Raw genomic sequence first — 22,991 nt, 5'->3', positions numbered from 1 at the left:
CTAAAAAATTTTAAATTTCTTATTTGTTTAAGTTTTCTTGATCGGTACGAGCGAAATGTACAACAAACGCGTGCTCATATCCGCGGTGGTCAGCCGGCGGGATTAAAGCCGCTGAGCCGTTTAAAAGGATGACAGTGGAAATCTTTCCAGGGTGGAGGTGGAGAGAGAAACAGGGCGGCTGTGGGGGGGTTTTGTCTCCCTGTTCGGGTTTTAGAGGAGATGGATATTCAAGGGACGTGATGACAGGGTGAAGAAAACGAGAAGAAATTTTAAAAAGTGTGATTTCAGGACCCTGGACAGCGGCCGTGACTGGCTGCAGTAACACAGAGGCGGCGGCAGGGGGAGCACGTCCACTGCAAATACATGCTCACGGAGCAGGAAACGCTGAAACTGAAATCAATGTTTTATATAATCTAAAATGTAATTATTTCTACATTCATGACTTCAACAAACAGCCTCCAACGTTTTGAATATCGTCATTTTTTTATTATTATTATCATGACTTAAACTAATACTAAAAAGAATAAAAACACTTCAATATTTCAGTTTGTGTAAAAGGAATCTAGAGTAGAAGTGTCAAACATAAGGCCCTTGAGGGAAAACGACTTGCAAGAGGCTCTATAACAGATAGCCAAAGTATTAAATGGTTAAAAAAAAAAAGTTGAGATATCAATGATGATGACATGAAAGCTGGCTAGATGAATTATCGTTTAGAATTTAAATGTTGATTTATCATTCTCAGATAATCATTCACCTTCAAAGTCAAGCTGTCAGGGTGAGTCTGTAAAAGCGTACCTAATGCCACAGCTATAGAAGAAGCTTATTTGGCAACTCACTGAATTTTGCACTGAAAATTATAATTTAAATTGGCTATATGTTGAGATTATAATCTTTTCCATAGCAATTGCTTTTTTGAAAATAGAAATGTTCTTCATATATATTTTGCAACACAACAGAGAAAAACTATGACATTATTTTAAAGTTATTATGGTACTTTATGATACTTCACCGTATTACCCAATAAAGGTGAAATCAGTCAAGCCTCATGTTTGATCATACTTGGCAACTTCTGAATTTTATTCTCTTCTTTCAAATGAATAATTATACACTGATGACAATCATCCTTCAGCACTTCATGACCAGTGGAGTCTGATGCAGCAGGAGAAAAGATGAAAGGATGAAAATCGATGCTGGTTAGTTTATCATAAACTATGGAAAAATGAATGAAGGCCTTCATGAAGCACCACTGACTTCAAAGCACTGAAACGGTCTCAGAAAACACTGGCGTTATATTTTAATGAATGTCCTATGAAAGGATTAAAGCTCCCTAAAACCATGAGAAAAACATCCACGCTACTCAAAACTCGAGAACACCTCATATCTTTATTGTCTTAATCAACCTTTACATAATAAATTACAATAAAATAACATCCTCTCTATACAGGCGCACCATTCTAAGTGAAGGTGCTTGACTTTAATGACAAGACTTCAAAAAGTGCATCATTGCTAACATGGAGAACGAAGTGACAAAGGGTGTGAGGTATCTGTCGAAGGAACACAAGCCATAACTCCCCAGAACTCCTTCATATATTCCAGTCGTGCAGACAAGACCTAATTTGTTTTGTTTGCCTCTTTTAAAATCTAAGATACTAAATATTCAAAGCTGCCAGGCGAGGCAATAACAACAACAGAAACTGCAAACAGAGCGGAATGAGGTTTTGCTGAGTCAACTTTACACATACACACACACACACACACACACACGCGCACACACACACAATTGGAAAACAGATTGTTGCATTGATTGTCACAGCTGAAACGTAAATACACACAAACACATATTCTTAAACAACCCGGCTTCTTCAGTCATTTCACTGTTTTCCCACACAGAAGTTAAACACTGGTGATTAATGTTTGTATGAAATCTTTGGAAGTTTAAAGCTAAAAGAGCAAATTCAAAATTTAAAACTCGAGTCTTTAGCTGGATTAAAAATATGAGTGTAAAAGATGCTGGGGAGCTTCAGCTTTCAACTAAATAAACACCAGACAGACATGAGAGAGTTTTACTCTCCCTTCATTCTCTGTGAGACAGCAGGCACACAGTCAGCTCTAGAAATATTTGGACACTGATGCAGTTCCCAGTATTTGGGTTCATTACATCACCTCACACTGGTGTAGTGGTTAGGCCCTCTCACCTCCTGACAAGAATTTAGCAGGTTTGATTCCGAGTTCATGTTTTTGGTCCTTTGAATTTGGATTTTTTCTGTATTTCATACAGCTTCTTTCCACAAAAACGAGCAGTGGAGGTGAACTGGTGACTCCAAATTAAATAAGAAGATGGATGAAACAAGTAATCACGATGTTGCTTAAGTGCAGACTGGAGGACAGACATGAAGAACTCCTACACTGCTGACCTGATTTGGATATATCAAAGAAAAACAACCTTAGTAGTGCATGAACCAAGTTTGATTAATGTGCGGCATGGCATGTTTGTTTGTCCTCTACATCGTCTAGTTGGCATTGCCTTCTAACTATAAGTCTGCTGACTGGTCAGTGTGGAAGGAAGTTTTAGAAGCTTGACTTTTTTATTTTATTGTCACTGTAAAGTAGTGGTAAGTACAATTTATAATCCTTTCTTTTGGTACATAGAGGCATCAGTGTGTGTGCGTTCTTCTGATACATAAACATAATTTTAACTAATATAATGAATAGAGAAACTTTCAAACGGCTCACAACAAAAGACACAAAATGTTGACATTCAGTCAGTGCAAATTGACCAGGAAGACTTTTGCTCACACACAAACATTCAGCCATAAATGGCTAAAATTTACAGTAACTATTTTCCCCTGAGGTTTGAGCACAAAGTGCAGCTACTTGACAACACAGTAGGTACTGAAATCTCCTCCTCCTCATCTTGAGGTTCTCGGACCGCCTTGGCGTTTCCTTAAAACGATACTTCAACATTTTGGCAAATTGGCCCATTTAGCACAATTCCTTAGTCATTTCAAACAGCATACTTACTTTTTTTGTGAGGGCGAGCTGTTGTTTATTCAGAGGTGAGTCGGGGAAGGTTTTCGGGATGGACACAATGCAGGTGAACGGTATTTTTGTTCCCCCTCGTCAAACTCATCAAATACACAATCCAACAACCCCAAAACACTTTGGTAGACACGTTATAATCTGCACATTCACTACGCTGTGAAATATTAATGCAAAATTACGAGATTGAGTTGTTTATGCGAAGATTGCGAAGACGGAACTACTTACTAAATATGGCGTCAGGGCGTAGTGATTTCAAAATAAAAAGTAGTTCCCAGTATTTGCTTCAATGTCGTAACGCTACAATATTATTTGTTGGTATTCCACAGCGTAGTGAATGTGCGGATTATAACGTGTCCACCAAAGTGTTTTGGGGTTGTTGGATTGTGTATTTGATGAGTTCGACGAGGGGGACCAAAAATACCATCCACTTCCATTTTGTCCGTCCCGAAAACCTTCCCTGACTCGCCTCTGAACAAACAACAGCTCGCCCTCACAAAAAAAGTAAGTATGCTGTTCGTAATGACTAAGGAATTGCGCTAAATGGGCCAATTTCCCAAAATGTTGAAGTATCGCTTTAAAGCTCTTGTTTGACTCACTGTGTTCACAGTGGGCCTCGGGTCTTGACGCTCTCTACTGAAACCAGCCTTTCTCTTCCTGCTGCTGCTGCTGTTGATCACCGTCCTTTGGAGGTGACTGACCGGGGTCGTCCGCAAAGGGAATCGCTGAAAAAAAAACAAGGAAGAATGCACAGCAGAATGAACTGATCCTTCTTCTGTTGTTACATCCTGTTCTAACACGATGCAGACATGAAATATTATTCACTATAGGTATAATTGTACTATTACATAATAGCTGCTGCTGTGGTAACCTTCCCTGGTTTGTCTCATCCACTTCACAACGCGATACTTCAACACTTTTCATGCTGTGTTCATGTACACAACTGCAGCCAGTCGAATCCACTGCCGGATTTTCATGCACAGTGACACAAAGATGAGTGGATCTGAGTGGCTGGAATGGGTTTTCTCTGCAGAGCGGCTTCACTCTGTGATAGAGTGAGTAGCTCTGCCGTAAGGGGAGAGACTCAAAGTCAAACTGCTGGTCTTTCACACTGAGTGGAGCCAGCTGAGGCGGTCCGGGCATCTGGCTATCATGACCTCTTGGCACCTGGAGTTGAAACTGCACAGGCACATCCGACAGGAAGGAGGGCCAGAGAGGCCTGAGATTCCTTACAAACATATTGCTACCTGGGAAAATTAATGGATGGAGATTAATGGACTCTAAAACCTCTGAGTGAAATCAGACTGTTTTACCAATGTGCACATCTTCCAGTGGGCCTCCATCAGTTGAACAATTTATTTGTATACAATCATGTATGAACTATATTCAACAGGATCCACTCACGATTCTGAAACTGCTGCGCTGTGTATCGTGTCAGGAGAATGCCAAACCCCTCGATGACAGCCAGTAGAATTCCTCCCATCATGGCCGAGCCCATCATGGTTAAAGGCCCACCTGAAGAGAAATGCATTATTCAGTGACGCACACTGACTCATCTGATGTGTTCAATGACACAGGAAGGGGGCCTCTGGTTTACTGTGCTATTCACTGGCTTCTTACTGCGTGCTGCGAGGATGGCCCCGGTCAGGGCACCGCTCGCTATGGAGTTATAAGGATCCTCTTTTCCTCTCAGCCGAACTAAACCGCAGTCGATTGTGGAGAAAAGTCCTCCCCACACGGCAAAGCTGCCTGAAAATACAGAGCGGGTCTGATTAACTACTACGCCATCCAATGAACGAAATGAAAACATCAGTTAAAACACACAAGAAGGCATCAGCTCATGTTTACCTCCGATCTGCGGAGCTCTGACTCGCACTGACTTCACACTGCCTCTCAGCCGGTGTCCAACACCCTGAAATATTAGAGCACAGTTGAAACCTGGCAATAAAAACACAACAACCTAATGAGTCAGAGAATGGACAAGCATGTCTTAACTCACAGCAGGAGCATTTCGAAAGCCCTTTACTGCCTGGAATAAGCCTCCACCAATTGCACCCATGGTGAAAGCACCGCCGCAGTCATCCACAATCCTCCAGGGACTGCAGGGAATCAGACACAGCATTAGGGCAAAACCCCTCGAACCTAACGACTTCACTGTGCAGGCTTTAATTATATGTGAGGCTTTTGCAAGGCCCTGCTCATGATCTCTCTCTAATTTCCAACATTTAAGGGACCAACTACGAATAGAGTAATGGTCCATTAATGCAAGGCAAGGCAAATTTATTTATATAGCACCATTCAGACACAAGGCAATTCACAGTGGTTTACAAGGAAATAAAGAATATACCGTAAAACAACTTGATTTAAAAAAAAAAGTATAAAACTGATATAATAAAGTAAAAGCTGTATTAAGGCAAAGGTAATAAAATAAATTAAATCTATTATTTAAAGGAAACCCTGAGCAAACAATAATTCAAGTCCTGATGTAAAAGAAGTGGGTGTGTTAGCAGTCCTCAGGTGTTCAGGACGTTTGTTACAAAGATGAGGATCAAATGAATTAAAAACTGCATCAGACTCTGGTAATATTTAGTGAACCTTCTCCTGAAGACCTGACAGGTCTGGATGTTTCATGCTGTACAAGGATCTGAGAGGCATTAAAGCCCAAAATCACCCAAAGGTTTACAGACGAAAAGTAAGATTTTGAAGAGAAGAGAATGTAAACACATCATTGCAATAATAATACACAACCGTCTCTAAAAGCGCGAATAAAGCAGCATATAACACAATTCAGCGTTTCATCCACTTCATTCGAGCATTAAACCTCCAAAGCACAGCTTTATCTCATTAGAACAGACTCTTCACTGAGCTCCGCACGGAGCCGGCAGACTGCCGACAGTCACGACAAACCGACGACTCAACCCTGCAGAGTGAACTCCAGCCGTTTAAAACTGCATTGAACAAAGAGCCGCAGATTTATTAAAACCTTTAGAAAGTAATCTCACCAAGGTTCGCGTGCATATTCCTCCATGTTTGTTGTGGTCAGGAAGTGGGACGTGTGACGTCATCAGCGTGCGCCGATCGTGTTGCCGTCGCCGCCGCTGCTGTTTTTGGGGGAAACGTTTCAAATTCCAGGAGCGAATAAACCAGAAACCGGGTCAGTATTGCATTTTTAATGTATTTACAGAACAAAGTAGATTTTTAAAGTATTTGTCTGTCGTTCCTGCGATGCACAGGTGTCTCTTGTTGCGTTTATCGTCCTTGTTGTTGCTGCTGCGTGGACTTATCCCGGGGGCGAGGGGTAAAGGAGTGGGAAATGATGGCAGATGTTCATTTATTCATTTTTTAAAAGTAATGTAACTCCTCCAAAAGAGTTCGACCTGGCTATTTTTAATTGACCACCGCAAAGGGCAAAGCGGGTTTTATCAAGGATCATTTGCGCCTCAGTTTTCCCTTCGATTAGTCTTCCATTATCTCGTGTTCTGGTACCTGAGAGCGTCTTGGTCTTGATCCTGGGATGATCTAGTCTTGGTCTTGACTCGGTGTCAGAACCTTAAAATAGATGTCCTGGTCTTGATCCTGGGATGCTTTGGTCCTGGTCTTGACTGCTACATTTCCATGATTTTCCCTTTAGCAGCAATATAACTCAACATTTAGATGTAGTTAGTACAAGCTATACGAGTATATTTACCATATGTATAACACTTGCAAATCTATAGTAAACTGTGTTTATAATGTGTGGGGGTTTTTTTAGTTATAGTTAAAAGAATGAAAATATCACAGATCATCAGTTTTTACGAGTCTGGATGGAAGGCTTTGTGATTGGAGTTTGCATGTTCTCTCAGTTCTTCTCCAATTACTCAGATTTTCATCTGCAATCCAAAAAAACATGTTTTTGGTCAGATGTTGAATCGTCTGTAGATGTGAGTGAGATGGTCCATCTCCCTGGTTAAGTCCTGTGATGGACTGGCGTCCTGTCCAGGGTGTGTCCTCCTGCCCTTGCCCAAAGTCAGCTGGGGCCAATCCAGACGACTCTAACTTGGATAGAGCAGAATGAAAAATAAATGGATATGAGCGTGTGTGAGAAAATATCAAAACAATATTTTGAGGATCATTCAAAATTCTTTAACAGAAAAAAGTAAACAACATAAGATTGGGATCTGAAGGATCCAGTTATCAAAATTAGCCTTTTTCGCGAAGTTACAGTAGAACAAGATATCCTGAAAGTCGCTTGCTTGCTGTGAATGAGATGTTCTGAATGAGATGTTCTGTTGTACAATTCATTGATTATACCATATCTGACCTACTGCGTTGAAGTCTGGGGAAATGCTTGTAAGACCTACATTGAACCACTCTTCCTTTTAGAGAAACGAGCAATTCGTGTGGTGAATGGAAGTGGTTACAGAGACCACACTAACCCAATATTTATAAAATTGAAATCCTTAAAAATTAAAGAATTGGTCGAACTCAACCTTCTTAAAACAATGTATAAAGCTCACCGGAAAAAAATTACCATTTAATTTACAGAATAGATTTGCAAAGCGAGACAGTCAATATAGATTAAGAGGCACTGAAGTTTTCAAACGACCGGAATCAAGAACCAAATTGAAAGAAAGATGCATCACAACAAAAGGAATCAATTTATGGAATAAACTTGACAGTGAAATTAAGAGGTCTCAGTCCATTCACATCTTCAAGAAATGTTTAAAAGCACAGTTATTGGGAGGGACTCTGTTTTAAAGAATGGTCAAACTTAGAATGATTGTTTCTTTTGAAAATATTTCATTAAGGTTTTTTTTTTTTTTTTTTTGTATTTACATTTTGGGAAATGGTTGTATTTGATCGGTAATTATTTGTGAAATGGTCGTATTTGTATTTTGATTTAGTGAAATGGTTGTATTTAATTTTGCATTTTTTTTTGTGATATGTTAACAAATCTTGACAAATTGTCATTTATTTTATGTTGATAGGGGCAGACATCATAAGTCTCACTTCTTTCTGTTCCTTTTCATTTCTTTCTTTTAAAAAAGAATGAAACAAATAAAATCAATCAATCAATCAATCAATGTTGAACACTATATCCTTTTCCATTCTCAAGAGAAACACAGCGATGGTGTTATTGTTGTTAAATTGGATTAGTATTTCTCACTGTTGCAGACGTGTCTGTGTAATGGAGGCAGCTGCACTTCAAGTTTTGTGGCAAATTATTTCTGTTAACATGTCAGAACACGATCATTTGGTGTTTGATAAGTCACCAAAAGTACATTGTAGTACACTGGTTTGAGAATGCAAGTAAGTGTATTATCAAGCCACCATGATTCCATAGAGATGATCTATGTTTGTTTTTTATTCAGTACTGAAACATTTTAGTGTCCTCTCTTGGTCTTACTTGTGCAATGCTTCCTCCAGTAAGAGGAATGAGGAGTTAAAGGGTGCATGGAGGGGCCTGTGAGGTACAATATAGATACTACTGTGTTTTTTCATGACATGAGAGCATTAGATTACTGATGTGGTTAGATGTGCTTTCAGGAATTTAAAAGTGTCCTGTTAATCACAGTTTCACACAGGAGCATGGATGAAATCCATCACTAAACTATGTACATATATGTTTAAATAGCTCTCGATGTCAATGAGGAACATTTTTATTTTTGGCTATAATGCGTGATTTATTTATTTATTTTTATTTTATCAATCACTAATTTAACTCCAAGTAAGTGTCAGCTCTGTCACTGCTGGTTGTTCTGTGATGTGGAGCCTCCCTCCTCTGTTTCAGGATGCCTCTGCCCCCGGCACTGCTGGCCCGCTTGGCCAAGAGAGGAATTGTTAAACCGACAGAACAAGGTACTAAAGCAGTTTCCACATCACCAGACGTGCTTGGAGATTTTCTCAGTTTGTGCCCCAACATCAACTTTTTCCCACTAATCCACACAGAAGCTGACGAGGAGATCATCGCTGAAGATTACGACGACAATAATGTTGATTATGAAGCCACCAGAAAAGAGAATCTTCCTCCGAACTGGTACAAGGTGTTTGATCCTGCTTGGTATGTACATTTAGCTCCTTTCTTGCTGCATGACTGCACATGTTAATATTACCCTCCACTCTTTACGGTGAGTGTTAACTCCACACTGATCTGTCCGCAGTGGTCTTCCTTATTACTGGAACGTGGAGACGGATTTGGTGACCTGGCTTTCCCCGAATGATCCCACTGCTGTGATCACCAAACCAGCCAAGAAAGTCAGAGGTACGATGCATCTGTAACGTGATGTTTGGATTGTGGGGAAGGGGGGCTTTGATCTCAGCAGGATGCTGTCTTCCTGTTAATAATCCTAAAACCTGTCACAGGTCTGAACATCTGTCAGGAGCGCTGTTTGCGTTCGACAGGTTTTCACCCGCCGTTTGCTTTTTGATGGTTGTTTCCAGCAGAGGTGGTAGACGACAGAGTGGAGAGGCAGTTTGAGAAGCCCGACAGGGAGCGGGACAGAGAGCGAGAGAGGGAGCGGGAAAGAGACCGGGAGAGGGAGAGAGAGCGGGACCGAGACAGAGACAGGGACGACGGGAGAGACCGAGACCGAGACAGGAGGAAGACGAGGAGAGAGGACATGGCGCCGCCGTACGGCAAAAGCAAAAGAGGTAATGTTTACATCGTGTTTATGGTACACAGCCTTGTTACAGTCAGAAGTTAAATGTGTTTTTTTATTTCTTTATTTCAGGCAGAAAAGATGAGGAGATGGACCCCATGGATCCCAGTGCTTATTCTGATGCACCAAGGTACGATGTCAAAACAACCAATGACCGCTTCCACAGATCTGCACTGCAAAGTGCTTCAGGAGTTCTGTAGAAGTTCTGGCACATTGTGTTCTCAGTGGGCGTAGATTAAAAAGCAAAAAGGGACAATGGGTTATCGAACCAGACACTCAATACTGATGGAATATTAACCTTAACAAAAAGTTAGGTTGTTCCTTCTGATTTTGACAATTACTCAGAATTATTACAATATTGTGATTCTAAAAATTAAATCACAGGATGTTATGCAGGTACGTATAAAACTTAATACAATTCAAAACTGAAATTTGCATCAATTTATTTTACAGAAACTTAAATATTTGAAGCCAGTTTTAATAATCTCACTTTATAGGTCGGTCAGATAAAAAAAATTAACCTTCTGGTGGTTAGCACTCCTACCTGATAGCAAGAATGTCACCGGTTCAAGTCCCACTCAGACTTGTTTTGTGGAATATGCATTTTTTCACCCAGCTTCCTTTAATGATACAAAGTTGTGTGTGTGTGTGTGTGTGTGTGTGTTTGTGCGTTTCCCCTGTGATGGAGTGGTGACCTTTACAAGACGCACGCTGTCAGTCAGCGGCCGTCAACGAGCGACGTAGCAGATAGATGGATGCACAATCATCACAGACTGAATGAAATACAACACTTAAACGTCATGTAGGAATAACTATTAACATAATTACCATTTCAGATATACTGAGACCGAGATCTGATGAAGCAACTCAGTTCACCCACAATGCATCTTTCCACACGTGTCTGTTTGTGTTGGACTTCTTGGTTGATCACAGCAGGAAGTGGCTCAGGTGTAATTGACAGCATAAAGAAGCTGCAGTCAGTCTAATCTGATTCTCTGCTCCCTGAGCAGGACGCTGAAAACACAAGATCACGTGCTTTTTCCCCCCATTAAGACAATTCATGAAAAAGGTCAACTTAATTTCGCACACACCCCGAGGGGGAAGGGGGAGGGGCTACAGTTATAAATAAGCAGTCACCATGACGAAGTTGGAATGATCTCATCGTGACGTGGCTTTCACGGGTCAGCGGACTGATTCCACCGCCCAGAAATAAAAAAAAAACCCCGCCACTAAAGCGTCTCGTCTCCACAGGGGTTCGTGGTCGAGCGGCCTGCCCAAACGCAACGAGGCGAAAACCGGCGCCGACACCACGGCGGCGGGGCCCCTGTTCCAGCAGCGGCCGTACCCGAGCCCGGGAGCCGTGCTCCGGGCCAACGCGGCCAACCAGATACCCAAGGAGTGAGCCAGGCCGGCAGGAAGCAGGAAGTCAGCGCAGCTGGTCCTCCTCGACGCCCCGTGGTGAATGGCTGCTCCTTCACTCTAACATCTGTGTGCTGAGGACGCCGAGCAGCACCGAGTTTAACTCTCCTCTAACCAGTAGAGCAGCTGTATGTAAATATGATTTTATATGACATTAAGATTGTCTTTGTTGTTGTTAACAGTAAAGGTTGGAATAAACATCAGCTTTGTGTCAGATTTCCTTGCGGTTGTGACCCACCTGCGATAAATTCCTAATCAGTTTTTATTTATAAAATGTGTTGCATTAAAAGACATTATTCTTCCAACAAAGACACAGGATGAGGTGAGGTGGAATAAACAATGTAACAAGAAAAGAGGCGGAGTCAGTCATCCGTTGCTCCCACATAGTGACAAATGGAGTCATAGTCCAGCGTGAACACTTTCTCTTCATATCTGTCGAGCTGAACTATCGCCCGGCACTTGTTCTTGTCTCGCTGAAGAATGCGGCCGACCTGAGAGGACGAACATGAGTAAGTACCGCGGCGAGGAACACAGCGAGGGAGACAGGAGCACACACTCACCTGTCCTCGGTGCTCGCCCAGCACAACCATCACAGAGTCGCTCTCCTGCTTTGGAACGATGGTTTCCAGCATGTCCTGCTTCACATCTGAAAGAGAAAAAAAAAACTCAGTTTGTAATGACCTTGTGAGGCAATAATTTAAAATTTGCAGTAACATGTTAAATACTGTCTGCTCGGGATTTTAGAGGTTTTTCTTTTTTTAATGATTACACCGCAATGAAAAGGATTTTCAGCTGCTGTTTGGAGGCAACAGAATTGCTTTCAAACGGTAAATGAAGGTTACTTTATCCACTGATCTTAATCAAATTTGGACACCTACATGAGGACAGATACTAGTACTTTTAAATAAACACTGCTGGTTTGTTTTCCTTTGCTCCAGAAGAAATTTGGAACAGATCAGATGCACAACACGATGAATCATGTTTTGGTCTTGAAACAATGGATCATCTGCTTCCAGTATGCACCGGCTCCACTGTGACACTCACTCTGGAGTAGAAAAACGTCTCATCTGACAAGTCAGACCACCGAGAAGCTCCTGACTGATCCTCATTCGCCCACACACACACACGAGTTACTTTTTGCACAAAATTACGTTCCTCATACTAACAGTTTGTTATGGTCAAAGCACAGTTTTGAGGGAACGAGAGTGAAAGGTCGCTGTGACTCACCGTCCAGCAGCCTCCCCTCTTCAGTTCGGCACACGCAGGTCGATGGCGTGAGGACATCCTCCACTCGCATCTGAAGAAAACCCAGATGGATTTCAAAAGCTCTGACTGAAACTAGTCAGATGACAACATTCCTGAAACTCTTCAGACATTTTTTGGACAGCAAGAATGAACGTTCCATCCAGTACCTTGGAGTTGTAGTATTGGCCCCCTTTGAAAGCTTTGTCTATGAAGCGAACTTTCAGGTCCCTCTGGAGCCAGGAGGGGGGCGGCGGCGGTCGCCGGGCTTCTTTCACTGGAGGTTTTTCTCTGCAGAGATCAATCCAAAAAAAATACAGCGTGGAAAAATTAATGATCGGTAACAATAAAAGGCAAGTCACAGACAGAGGGAGAGCCGTACTCACCTGTCCTGACTGGATTCTCTGTGTTTCCTCTTCCTCTCATCTCTTCCTCCGTCTCTCTCTGAAGACTTGTGCTTTGCTCGGTCGTCGCTGCTCCTTTCTTTCTCCTCTTGCCGACGCCGATCTTTCTCCCGCTCTTTTTCCTTCTCCCGCTCTTTATCTTTGTGAGCTTTACTGAGCCGACCTGATGAGTGGAAACACACTGTTAGCAGCGCCTCACTAAAATGTAGGTTCTGAGGGTGTATGGAGGTGTGTGTGACTGCTACATAATCATTAAATCTTAGTGGGATATAATGAACTCTGGTGGTGTGTGCATTTCCTTGTGGGCTTTACAATAGTTGTCTCTATGAAAAATCACAGATTGGAACGTTACCCGAGGACAACAAAACAGTTTTCACTTGACTGGAATGAAAACTTTGTGAGATATTTACAAATTAGAAGTATCTGTTTGCCATAAAGTCGGTACTGATACCAAGATGTATTTTCTGCATTATATGCATATTATATTTTACTTCGTTTCTTATGGAATTATATAATTTATTAACTATCAGTACTTTCAAGAAGCAGTACATTTGCTAAAGAAATAAAACAATTAAAGTGACTGATTTTCAAACCTGACAAATTAATGGACAATTTCTCTTCAATCGACAAACTCAGCTCATCCCAGCCGCAGTAAAAGTGCATTAAATTGCTTTTGTTCTCACATAAACAGGTGCATCATAAAAATAGATCGGAATAGCTCATTTTTAACACCATCTCAGAATATTACATTACACCTGATGCTTTTCATGTATTTTTCATTGAGATCATAAATATCAAAAATACTTTAATCTTATCAGTTTATACATTATCAGTGGAGAAAAAAAATGTTGTTCATCATTGGTATACTACTTTTTGAAATTTTTATGTATGTGGTTTATAAAGAGGCAGGAGAGTTTACACAGAACACTGAAAAGACAACAGTATGATCCGTTTAATTACTCACTGAGGTCTTTGCCGTATTTGTCGTATTCTTTGCGTCCCACCAGTTTCACGGCGTACTGACTGATAGTCACAGTCTTTCCACCGATGGCCAGCTTCACTACGACTCGAGCGTTGTCTGCATCAACGCCTTCAATCTGTCACACATGAATCGAAGTCGTGACGCGTTATTCAAAGAAAGAGATCTCAGGCGAAGGTAGGATCCTCCGAGGTGTGTGCAGCGGCTGTACCTTGCCATACAGCTCTTTATGTGCCCCTGATTCCACCAGCACGCAGCCGCCAGCGCCCATCACCAGCTCCTCCTCCTTCTCTCGCTCTTCTCCTGGCTTCGGGGGACGCTGACGCCTTTGGGGCTCCAGGTCTTTGATGGCTGAACGATCGGCTCCCAGACCCAGGCCTTTTGGACGGAGCTCGTGTTCGATCGGCTTCACGTCTCTGTGGTGGGCAGACAGCAGCAGCAACAAATCAATAAACGGAGAGATAGACAAGTTCGGGGCCTGAAATCCACTAGAGGTGATGAACACTTGAGACTGAAGTTAAACCGAGATCAAACGTGATGGGTTCTGTTTTGGATGACTTAGGAACATCACTCCTTCAGTCTTCAGTCGCATGCACTCATTCACAAGTTAACGGAGCCACGAGGGTTTGAAGGTCTTCAACACACTGTGATTGGAAGACCACTCCTTTAACTAACTAAGCTCTAACAGTTCTTAAGCAGAACTTACTGTTTAAATGTTCGTCCAATGCCTTCACCTTTCTTCCAGCCCATCCCTTTAAGCATAGCCAGTCCGTAAGCCTCGACGGGAACGCTCTCGTAATCTGCCTCTGTGGACTGACAAACAGAAGATTTCTCTTTTAAAATGAGGAGAAAACGAAAAATAAAAATCAAACACGGCCTGAATTAAATGTCGGAGCAGCTGAACGAGGATCTTATGTAATCTGAGATTTGAAACATTTGAAACTGTTAGTGTCAACTGACAGAGAAGAGCAGTTTGTTATGTCAGGCTTACTCAGCCGTTTGCCTCCAGGCTGTCAGACTCATTCCCGGCTGACTAAAGTCACAGAGCAGTCGCTGCCGCGGCCCTCATCAGAGCAGTGGCCCTGCTCATCTCACTGAAGGTTTTCCTCTGAGGGGAGGCCGGGAACCCTCTCGCACAGAGAGAACTGCATAAAAATGAGCTGTGGAGCACAGCGAGCAACTTTTCCCTGACTCTCATGTTGTGCCAGTCACATCTACAGTGACTGAGAGCAGATATGCACTGACAGTGAAGAGACGCGAGGCAGCTTATGAAAAAACAGACACAGCGAGCACTCATTGGTCGGCTCCATGTCTCTGGGGAGAGCGCCGCCGCCGCCAAAGCCTGATACTGTAGTGTCATCAAAGTCATCCGAACCCTCACGCATGCGCTCAGCCGAGCGTGCACACGAGGGTGTTATGCCGTCAGCACTTTCACACACTCACATTTCAATCTACCTGACATTTTGTACGGTCAGATGTTTCTATTTGGTCAGTAAAATTCCACTGTTTTTCCAATTCAATTTCAATCCAGCTTCATTTACATAGTGCCACGTACAATACAGTCATTTCTAGGCACTTTTATGTATTTAATATAATAGAGAGAATAATTAAATATATATAGTATAAAAATATCATGAATATTTGAGATTTGCACCATTCATCAAGAACTATTATCTAGTAAAAAAACTGAAAGGCAACTTTTTCACAAGGTTTAGGTCATAAGTGGAAAATAATGTCTTTTATTTTTATGATCTCAGCATCAAGGTGAAAGAAGAGAAACACACAGCACCAGTTTCAGATTTCAGATTTCATGGTATCTTACTTCAAGTGAAACTATTATGTAATTTCCTCCCTCACAGGCTCTATTTTGATGTTCTCCCACCATTTAAAAGAATTACTTCTCAATAAAATTAACACAAATAATCTGATATTTATACATTTCTAAAATCAGTTCATGTGAAAGCAACAGCAAGCTCTTCATGCAACTTATATCCAAACACACATCTGAAATGTGTTTCTAATCATAATACTATCAGGTCAATTCATCCACAACACATGAGGAGACTGTGCTTACAGATTCAGGCCTCAGGTCCACCTTCACATGGTCTCCGTCCTCGAAGCCCTCTGGGGCTTTGTTTTGCATCAGCAGGGGGATGCTGAGGTTGAGGTCTACCTGGGATCCGTTCTGGTACTGCTCCAGCTGCCTCCGTGAGTCTGCAATCAGCCACAGTCGTTAGTATCCTCAGAGATGATGCTCTCTGCATCCTCCTCATCTCATAAACACACCTTCGATGAGCTCTTTGACAGCCTGGGATTCTACGGAGTCGACATCTCGGGTCGTGTCCTCGGGTTTGCCTTCTTTCTGGCCCGCCCGGTCCGGTTTGTGCCAGCGGTTCTTCTGGATCAGGGGGATGATCAGCTCTTTGGGCTTTTCACTTGGTTTCGTGCTGTGGGCGGAAAAAGACATTAGAAAAGCATAAACCAAACCAACAAAATCGTGTTCACAACAAAATATAATCACCTGTAGTAAAACAGTCATGGAATACATTTATTAACAAATCATAACGGGGCACTGAATCGTACTGGAAACGTAGCCCCGTGTGTTAGCATTAGCATGCGAAGCGCACCTCTGTAATTCATTTCTGTCGATTCCAGTCAAGTAATCCCTTTCTGCCTTCTTGGTCGGAGCGTCAGCGGTCGGATGTTTGAATTTGCTAACTGTTTTAGTGAATCCAAACGACACAGCGGCTGCTTTTCGCTCTCCATGGTCCTCAGACACAGCCGAGTTGGAGGCGCCCGCTTCTTCTCCGTGGGACGCCATGATTGTTTTTGCGGAAAACGTAACCAGCAGAATTGCATCATGGTAATTGTAGTTTTCGTTCTCTATATTTCAATTTGTGTAGTTTTACAGAATAACTACATTTCCCATCCTACAGTAGAAATAAAGGCGAAGGCCAGATTTGGGTCACTTAAACGTCAGTCTTTGATCAAAAAGCTGCAAGGTAGTTGCGTTTTATTGCTTCAAAAACATATTCTGTTTAATATTTGCTTGAAAAGTCAGTCACATTCATTACGCATACTGTGCAATCTGACTAAAAAAATTTGCTTTGTTTTCAAAATATTTTATTTCAAGCATTTCTTTTTAGGAAAATACCTGTTTAAATTTGAGCAACCTGATATATTGTTGGAGAGTAGACAACAATTTAACAAGATTTTTCAGGCTTAAGGTTAGATAGATAGATAGATAGATAGATAGATAGATAGATAGATAGATTAAACTCAGCTTTATTAAATGACCGTGTCAGTTGGAAAGTGGTTCTCACGCCTTTAAATCCAGGTTATAACTCGTAAGCGAAAAGTGATGCTGCTGATGCAGGTGCGCCACAGACAGACAGACTGTAGGGGCGGGACTTTTAACTCTTTTGTTCCCTCCCCTCCTCTCTCCTTAACTTCTCAAGGTATCCTTTCCACCTGTCATTTCGGCTTCTTTGTCTTTCTCAAAACTATATTTTTAGGGGCACGAGCATCAACCTAACCCGATTTTAAACCCGGCAGTAAAACCCCTATGGACTATTTAATCTAATCTAATCTGGAATTGACGCTCTTCGCCTTGAAGGCACCGCGCCTGCAGCTCAATGACACCTCCAAACCCGCTCAAGTCGACGTTAACCACGTTTTAATTTATTTTTTCTTGATTGTAGTAATTGCATGGACTAAAAATACCCATATTACAGAGAATTATAGTTCAGCCGAGCGTCAAAACAAACAAGGAGAAGATTTCACGAGGGGGCAAAAAAGCGACAATGAAGGTAAGAAATTCGCAATTAAAGCAGTTATTATTGTAAAATAGACTTGACACAAGTTAAAATAGCAGATTTGTGACCGGCCCGTGGATTCATTCCCTGCACTATTCTGCCTCCAGCTGTGCAGCAGCTGCTTAAGAATTATAAGCGGCCGCTGTCAGATTTGACCGATAGTGTGTGCCAGTGTGTGTGTGTGTGTGTGTTATTTTCCGTCTCTCCTCTCTCTCTCTCCTCTCTGTCTCTCTCTCTCTCTCTCTCCTCTGGATCGCCACAGCTCTCAGAGCATCACTAGTGTCCAAATATCCCGTCAGCCGTGCGCATCGCTCCTGACTTTCTCTGGGATACGGTGACAGCATCCACTCCTCGCTGCATCCGCGCGCTCCTTTATCTTAACATATATAGAGAGATTATATATCATCCACCGGGCTGCAGCCTGCTTTTTTAACCAAGCAACTCCTTTAATCCAAGTGCTGGCTTATTATTTAACCACAGTCGGGTCAATGTATATTGACGCGTTCAAACGGATCCTCTTTGAAAGGCTCAACTGCTTGAAGAGAATGTGTGTGTGTCAGCGGCAAGGAAGGTCAGTGTTTTTCCCTAAATACGAGAAACCTGAGAATCTGTTGTGTGTATGTCTGTGTGTGCATGTAAACTGGTGTGCGCAAGAGAGTGGAGGATGTGGGTTTGTTTTAAGGGTGGGAGATCTCCTTCTGAACTTCAGTTTTGTCTTACGGCTCCTGTCTGCCTCTGTTTGCACACATGAACTTATGATTAACCCTGAAAAGTTTGTTGTGACCATTTGCACAAATATTATATTGTTGTTCCTTTAAAAAAAAAAAAAATCAATTTTCATCTTCTAGAAATTCATGAACTGCACAGAGCATCCCATTCTCAGTGCACCTGCACTCATTTTGCCATGAGAAATAGACTGACTTGCAGAATTTGCTGCTCTGTAGTTCAGACTTGTGTAGGCTGTGCAGCTCTGTCTGTGTGTTTGTGTGTGTGTGTGTGTGTGTGTGTGTGTGTGTGTGTGTGTGTGTGTGTGTGTGTCTGTGTGTGTGTGTGTGTCTGTGTGTGTGTGTGTGTCTGTGTGTGCATGTGCTGTTTGTTTTGGGTGTGTCCTGCTTTGATTCAAGGAGCTCATTATAAAGTGATGGATCTGTGACCCTAGCTCGGTAGCGTGCATGGCTCTGGGTTTTCAGACAACTCAAGGTTACATTGTTAATATGAATCATTAATTTGTTGGAGGAGAACAGAGAGGACATGTGGTGTCGGACTGTCCACACACACTCTCATGCTGCTCAGGTACTGGCACTGTTTGTTTTTGCCTCGGTCTCATCTACGAGTCCAGCACCTGTTTTGCGCTCAGAGGGCAGAGCCTCCGGACTTCATACTACATTTGTTCTCCTTTTTCCTGCAAGTTGTGATCCTCAGTTTTAACCACCAGTTAAGTGGAAATGCGTGTCACATAGGAACATAACTCCCCTTTCACTGCTAACAAGCTGGCAGGATGGAGCGAGGTGCATTTCTCCTCTGTCGTAGTAATGCACGTCAGGTGGGAGTTGTTGATTCTCTAATTATATACCTCCCGTGTCCTTCGGCGTCATGCATATTCATGTGGCTGTTTTAAGGTGTGGTGAAAACAAAGTGTGCATGTGTGTGTGTGCTGTGTTCTGTGTGTGTGTGTGTGTGTGTGTGTGTGCAAGGCAGTTTACCCTTGACAGGGTAGGGCTACGCAGGCATATTCGCCCATCTGTGGTCCAAACCTTTGCTCCCAGCCACTGCATTTGAATTCTGCAGTTGTAGCCTGCTCTATTCTTAGTTCTCAACAGTTCATGTGCAGTCCGATATGAGATTTCAACAACAGCAACACGGCCATGCTGGAAATGCCACCCGTGTCCACGCACATTGAGATTCAGTTCGGATCAGCTAAGCTGCAGTTAAGTGGTTTACTCTGACTCAGGTTGAAAATCAATAACTAATCAATGATAGTGTGCGGAGTTACAATTTACACTGTGCTATATTCGAAATGTCAAGAAGGCAATGAATCCATGTATCCTTGAGTCAGATCTGAGTTGGACTACAGGGATCAATATCAGGTGGTGAGACAGGCAGCAGGAGCGGCCGAGGGTCACCTTCACCCATCCCTACTGAATCAGCAGTATCTCCCTTACACTTACCCACACTCCTGAAGATACACACACACACACACACACACACACACATACTTGAAGGCCTGCTTAGGTTACCAAACTGCGACCTCACAAAAATGCTCATTATAGTGAACTGAACCTGCTCTCCGTCCCTTCATGAATTATTCATTTTGTTATTATGATTTCAGCCACTCTTTCATAACATCGCCCCACCCTTTTTTTTCCTCTGTTTATTCTTTTTCATCCTATTTTTATCTTCCAGACTGGTCTTTTCTGTATGTCCTCTTTCAATTTTTCTGATTTTTTTTTTTTTTCCTTCCTCTTTCCGTCCCTCTAATCCATCACTGTTGTTGAGGAGCTGATCTGCCTTGTTTAATTAAACTGCTCCCTCTTCCTGATGGGAGCTCATCTGCGATCACAGTGAGGGGCATACCGCGTCCCGGCATATTAAGTAAAAGAGGACCTGTTGTCACAGTAGTATTCCTCAGAAGAGCGGAGTACACAACACAACGTGCCCCACTAATGTGCCCCCTGCCTTGACCTTGATCCCGTGACTCTAAATATACAGTTTCCCCGAGGGGAGCTTCTCTGAGCTGGTGCTATCCTGACAGGTGTGTGTGTGCGTGTGCGTGCATGTGTGTGTATGTCACTCACATCCTCAACAATGCCCTAATCTCACAATAAGCTGTTTGAAGTCAACACCCCAGCAGCTTTAATAATAGTTAAATAAAATCACGGATTTATAGATGGTGTGCGAGAATGTCCTTTTCATTACATGTATTCTTATCGGCTTTTCATGTATTAAGTTCATATTGACGATGTAGGATAGAGGAATGCATGTGTGCGCCGCCATGCATGACAGGAAGAGATATTTTGTGTGTTTCAAAAGAGGAGCATTTAATCTTTTATTTTTAAATCTACCACTGCTGTCTGTTTTGTGTTGAGCACTCCCGTGCCCTAGATTTGAGAGCGAGTGAGCATCAGCGAGGTTTAGCACACCCCACGATGCTCACACTGCGCGGTGTGGACGCTGGAGAGGTCAGGGCACGGACGCGAAATGAGACAATGGGGTCGGAGCCGGCAGAACTCTCCTGTACATTTTCAGCCTCCTCTCCAGTCTATCAGCTCGCATGAGCCTGAGCCCGCTGGTTATTTAAGAAGCTTCACTGTGCTGACCTCCAGCACCACCCAGGGGAGAGGATGCTGTGAGATTAGGAGCAGTGTGCCTCTCTATAGGTTAAAGTGAAATACGTGTGCAGGGGGTGAGTCTGTTTTGATCGCTTCCCCTGCATTTCTCACCTTATATACAACCGGAGAGCAAAATCACACAGTCCAAGAACAGTAAATCATACATATGTCTTAAACATATGCAGCACATATATTTTGGTCTGGATTGTGGCCAGATGTTTTATGTCATGTGGTTTATGAAGCCTCAAGGGAAGTATTCTTTTTCTGAGGAAATGAAGTACTGCATCTGACGATTAAAAATGATCAAGCACAATTTCCAAATGTGCTTTAAAATATGTGATTATTGAGAAAATGGTTACAGAAAAAACAACCAAAGCGATTTCAGAGCACAATCTTCATTTTAAGGCCTGAATCTGCAACTCATTTTAGAGGAAAAACAAATTTTGGCTCAACGATGATTAACTTGAATGAAATAGTGAATGGATTTTACTCACACAACACATTAGAGTGCAGTGTCAGTGTCCTTTACATGAGGGGCCTTCAGTGTCTTGTACGAATACACTTTGACACATGGACAGTGCAAGAAGGGGGTGGAATGCTAAAACTTGTGGTTACTAAATCCCTCTTTAATAGTATCATTTTTTGAGTTTTTAGAAAAAAATAAATATCTTCTGAATAATAATGCTAGTAAAAAAATACTACCATTATTACAATTAATCTTTATAGTGATTATTATCCACTCCTTCAGTTCTTTGAGCTTCAGTTATTCTCATCAAATTTATTAATTGATCAGTCAAGAAGTGTATTTATTTGATGATCGATCAGTGTTTATAGAAATAATAAGAAAATATTTAACAAGTGGTTAATTTAATATCTTTGAGGTATTAACTTTGAAAAACATTGCCGTGGGCTTTGAAAGCTGTGTTTTTAACGAATGAATTGAATAAAAATTGAGCAAAAGTCAAATTTACGGCGTTGTACTAAAAGAATATTAGCAACATGTCCAAGACTTGCACTTGAAAATGTTTAATAAATAAGCCATAAATAAAAAAAAAACTGCTTGGTTTACTATTAAATTCCAGATTCATCCATCTGCTCCATGTACAGGAGTCGCCACAGGAAGGTTGTCGATATTTGCACCATAGATCTGGTTAATTTTATACCAGATGTGCTTCCGGGATTTGAATGTGGATCTGCCAAACTGAAAGCCAAGGCCTAACCTGCACGCTAAATGAATAGTTTCCATCCTATTAAAATAGGCCCTGACCTTGCTGTTTTATAGTTGACGTCTGATGTGCAGCAGCAGTGCAGTTGGTCAGTAATAACACTGTTAGTCATGACGACTTTAAACCTTTAAATCTTATGCAGACTTATAAAGTAGCACAAGTCCATTGGGTTGTTTATTAACTGCCGGTGTTTGCAGACAGACCGACGCGTGGAGCTCTTTAGGTATGCCGTTCACACTCCAGCTGACAAAATACCCAGTCGGTCCATCAATATCCACCAAAATTCACATTTAGGAGAGACAACTTGAACTTTTAGTGAGCATGCAGAAAATACCAAACAAGCTTGCATAAATTCATTGAGCATTCTAGCTGAGCTAATTGAACAGGCTAATTTCATTATCATAGAGTTCAACTGGAGCGGAAACAGAACATGGGTAATAGAGCACGGCACAGACACAGCAAGTCGAACCAACGAGGAGGCTGTTATGAGCGAACAGCTCGTCTGCAGCTCACGTGCTGGAGGAAAACAATCCAGCGACATGATGAACATTTAAATTCAGACAATCAGGAAGCGGAGTTCGATTCCAGCCAGAGCTGTTAAAAAAGTTTCCAGTCTTTCCAGAAGTTTAGCAAACTCTGTCCGCCGTGGTCAAAGCCGATCATGTCAGAGGATGATCTCCAGACTGAGAGGCGGCTTTGATGGGGATGAGGCCCGGCATCCAGATAGACATCAGGAACATGTGGAGAATCACCAGAGCTGACAGTCGCTGCCTTCTCCACGAAGCTGCAATCAGTTTATTGATACAGGCAGAGCTCTGGAAGAGGTGTTGGTCTGTCAATATGACTGTTATTCATTGTAAACAAAAGTGTTGTTTCAGATGGTCGTTTCTGCACTTTAGA

The 22,991-nt window shown here is 42.2% G+C and overlaps 4 protein-coding genes across 6 annotated transcripts in view; 2 read left to right on the top strand and 2 right to left on the bottom strand.

Moving 5' to 3' along the window:
- Positions 1 to 3,635: 3,635 nt before the first annotated feature.
- On the bottom strand, positions 3,636 to 6,084 carry LOC115408545 (translocase of inner mitochondrial membrane 17 homolog B (yeast)). The gene is made up of 6 exons (XM_030119367.1): positions 6,042 to 6,084; positions 5,039 to 5,138; positions 4,888 to 4,951; positions 4,660 to 4,788; positions 4,444 to 4,554; positions 3,636 to 3,764 (listed from the first exon to the last, which is right to left on the bottom strand). Exons 1-6 carry the CDS (start codon positions 6,065 to 6,067, stop codon positions 3,673 to 3,675), a joined length of 522 nt encoding a protein of 173 aa, XP_029975227.1. The 5' UTR covers positions 6,068 to 6,084; the 3' UTR covers positions 3,636 to 3,672.
- A 29-nt stretch (positions 6,085 to 6,113) lies between these two features.
- pqbp1 (polyglutamine binding protein 1) lies at positions 6,114 to 11,265 on the top strand. Of its 2 annotated transcripts, none has more exons than XM_030119365.1 (7): positions 6,114 to 6,193; positions 8,810 to 8,877; positions 8,968 to 9,079; positions 9,180 to 9,280; positions 9,460 to 9,669; positions 9,750 to 9,807; positions 10,929 to 11,265. In XM_030119365.1, exons 2-7 carry the CDS (start codon positions 8,811 to 8,813, stop codon positions 11,077 to 11,079), a joined length of 699 nt encoding a protein of 232 aa, XP_029975225.1. In that variant the 5' UTR covers positions 6,114 to 6,193; position 8,810; the 3' UTR covers positions 11,080 to 11,265. The 2 variants fall into 2 exon arrangements, with proteins under 2 accessions (XP_029975225.1, XP_029975226.1); XM_030119366.1 differs by having other exon boundaries at positions 9,463 to 9,669; positions 10,929 to 11,257.
- gpkow (G patch domain and KOW motifs) lies at positions 10,726 to 16,559 on the bottom strand. The gene is made up of 11 exons (XM_030119364.1): positions 16,349 to 16,559; positions 16,008 to 16,168; positions 15,796 to 15,935; positions 14,428 to 14,534; positions 13,933 to 14,137; positions 13,707 to 13,839; positions 12,725 to 12,905; positions 12,509 to 12,629; positions 12,324 to 12,393; positions 11,657 to 11,742; positions 10,726 to 11,587 (listed from the first exon to the last, which is right to left on the bottom strand). The coding sequence occupies exons 1-11, from the start codon at positions 16,540 to 16,542 to the stop codon at positions 11,459 to 11,461; spliced, it is 1,527 nt and encodes a 508-aa protein (XP_029975224.1). The 5' UTR covers positions 16,543 to 16,559; the 3' UTR covers positions 10,726 to 11,458.
- Positions 16,560 to 17,233: 674 nt separating this feature from the next.
- magixb (MAGI family member, X-linked b) overlaps positions 17,234 to 22,991 on the top strand; it is a 43,263-nt gene continuing 37,505 nt past the window's right edge. The window contains exon 1 of one of the 2 annotated variants that reach the window (XM_030118587.1): positions 17,234 to 17,530. Coding sequence is in view for 1 of the 2 variants with exons in the window: in XM_030118586.1 (XP_029974446.1) it covers positions 18,025 to 18,107 (83 nt within the window). In the remaining variant the exon portion in view is untranslated. Of the gene's footprint in view, positions 17,531 to 17,967; positions 18,108 to 22,991 lie in introns of those variants that run through there. The other variant, XM_030118586.1, reaches the window with a different exon arrangement.

This window comes from Salarias fasciatus, chromosome 20 (assembly GCF_902148845.1).
Source record: "Salarias fasciatus chromosome 20, fSalaFa1.1, whole genome shotgun sequence".
NCBI lineage: Eukaryota > Metazoa > Chordata > Actinopteri > Blenniiformes > Blenniidae > Salarias > Salarias fasciatus.
Note: the sequence above shows the minus strand (reverse complement) of the source record. Positions and strands in the feature narration are given on the sequence as shown.

What these genes read in the sequence shown, in the direction of transcription:
- LOC115408545 (XM_030119367.1), bottom strand. Translation starts at nt 6,067, where the DNA reads ATGGAGGAATATGCACGCGAACCTTG. An exon ending in GCTTTCGAAATGCTCCTGCT is followed by an intron (nt 4,952 to 5,038) that starts GTGAGTTAAGAC and finishes CTAATATTTCAG; the next exon opens with GGTGTTGGACACCGGCTGAG. An exon ending in CAGAGCTCCGCAGATCGGAG is followed by an intron (nt 4,789 to 4,887) that starts GTAAACATGAGC and finishes CTGTATTTTCAG; the next exon opens with GCAGCTTTGCCGTGTGGGGA.
- pqbp1 (XM_030119365.1), top strand. Translation starts at nt 8,811, where the DNA reads ATGCCTCTGCCCCCGGCACTGCTGGCCCGCTTGGCCAAGAGAGGAATT. An exon ending in TGTTAAACCGACAGAACAAG is followed by an intron (nt 8,878 to 8,967) that starts GTACTAAAGCAG and finishes TAATCCACACAG; the next exon opens with AAGCTGACGAGGAGATCATC. An exon ending in AAGGTGTTTGATCCTGCTTG is followed by an intron (nt 9,080 to 9,179) that starts GTATGTACATTT and finishes ATCTGTCCGCAG; the next exon opens with TGGTCTTCCTTATTACTGGA.
- gpkow (XM_030119364.1), bottom strand. Translation starts at nt 16,542, where the DNA reads ATGGCGTCCCACGGAGAAGAAGCGGGCGCCTCCAACTCGGCTGTGTCT. An exon ending in ATAAAGAGCTGTATGGCAAG is followed by an intron (nt 13,840 to 13,932) that starts GTACAGCCGCTG and finishes CATGTGTGACAG; the next exon opens with ATTGAAGGCGTTGATGCAGA. An exon ending in CAAATACGGCAAAGACCTCA is followed by an intron (nt 12,906 to 13,706) that starts GTGAGTAATTAA and finishes TCCACTCATCAG; the next exon opens with GTCGGCTCAGTAAAGCTCAC.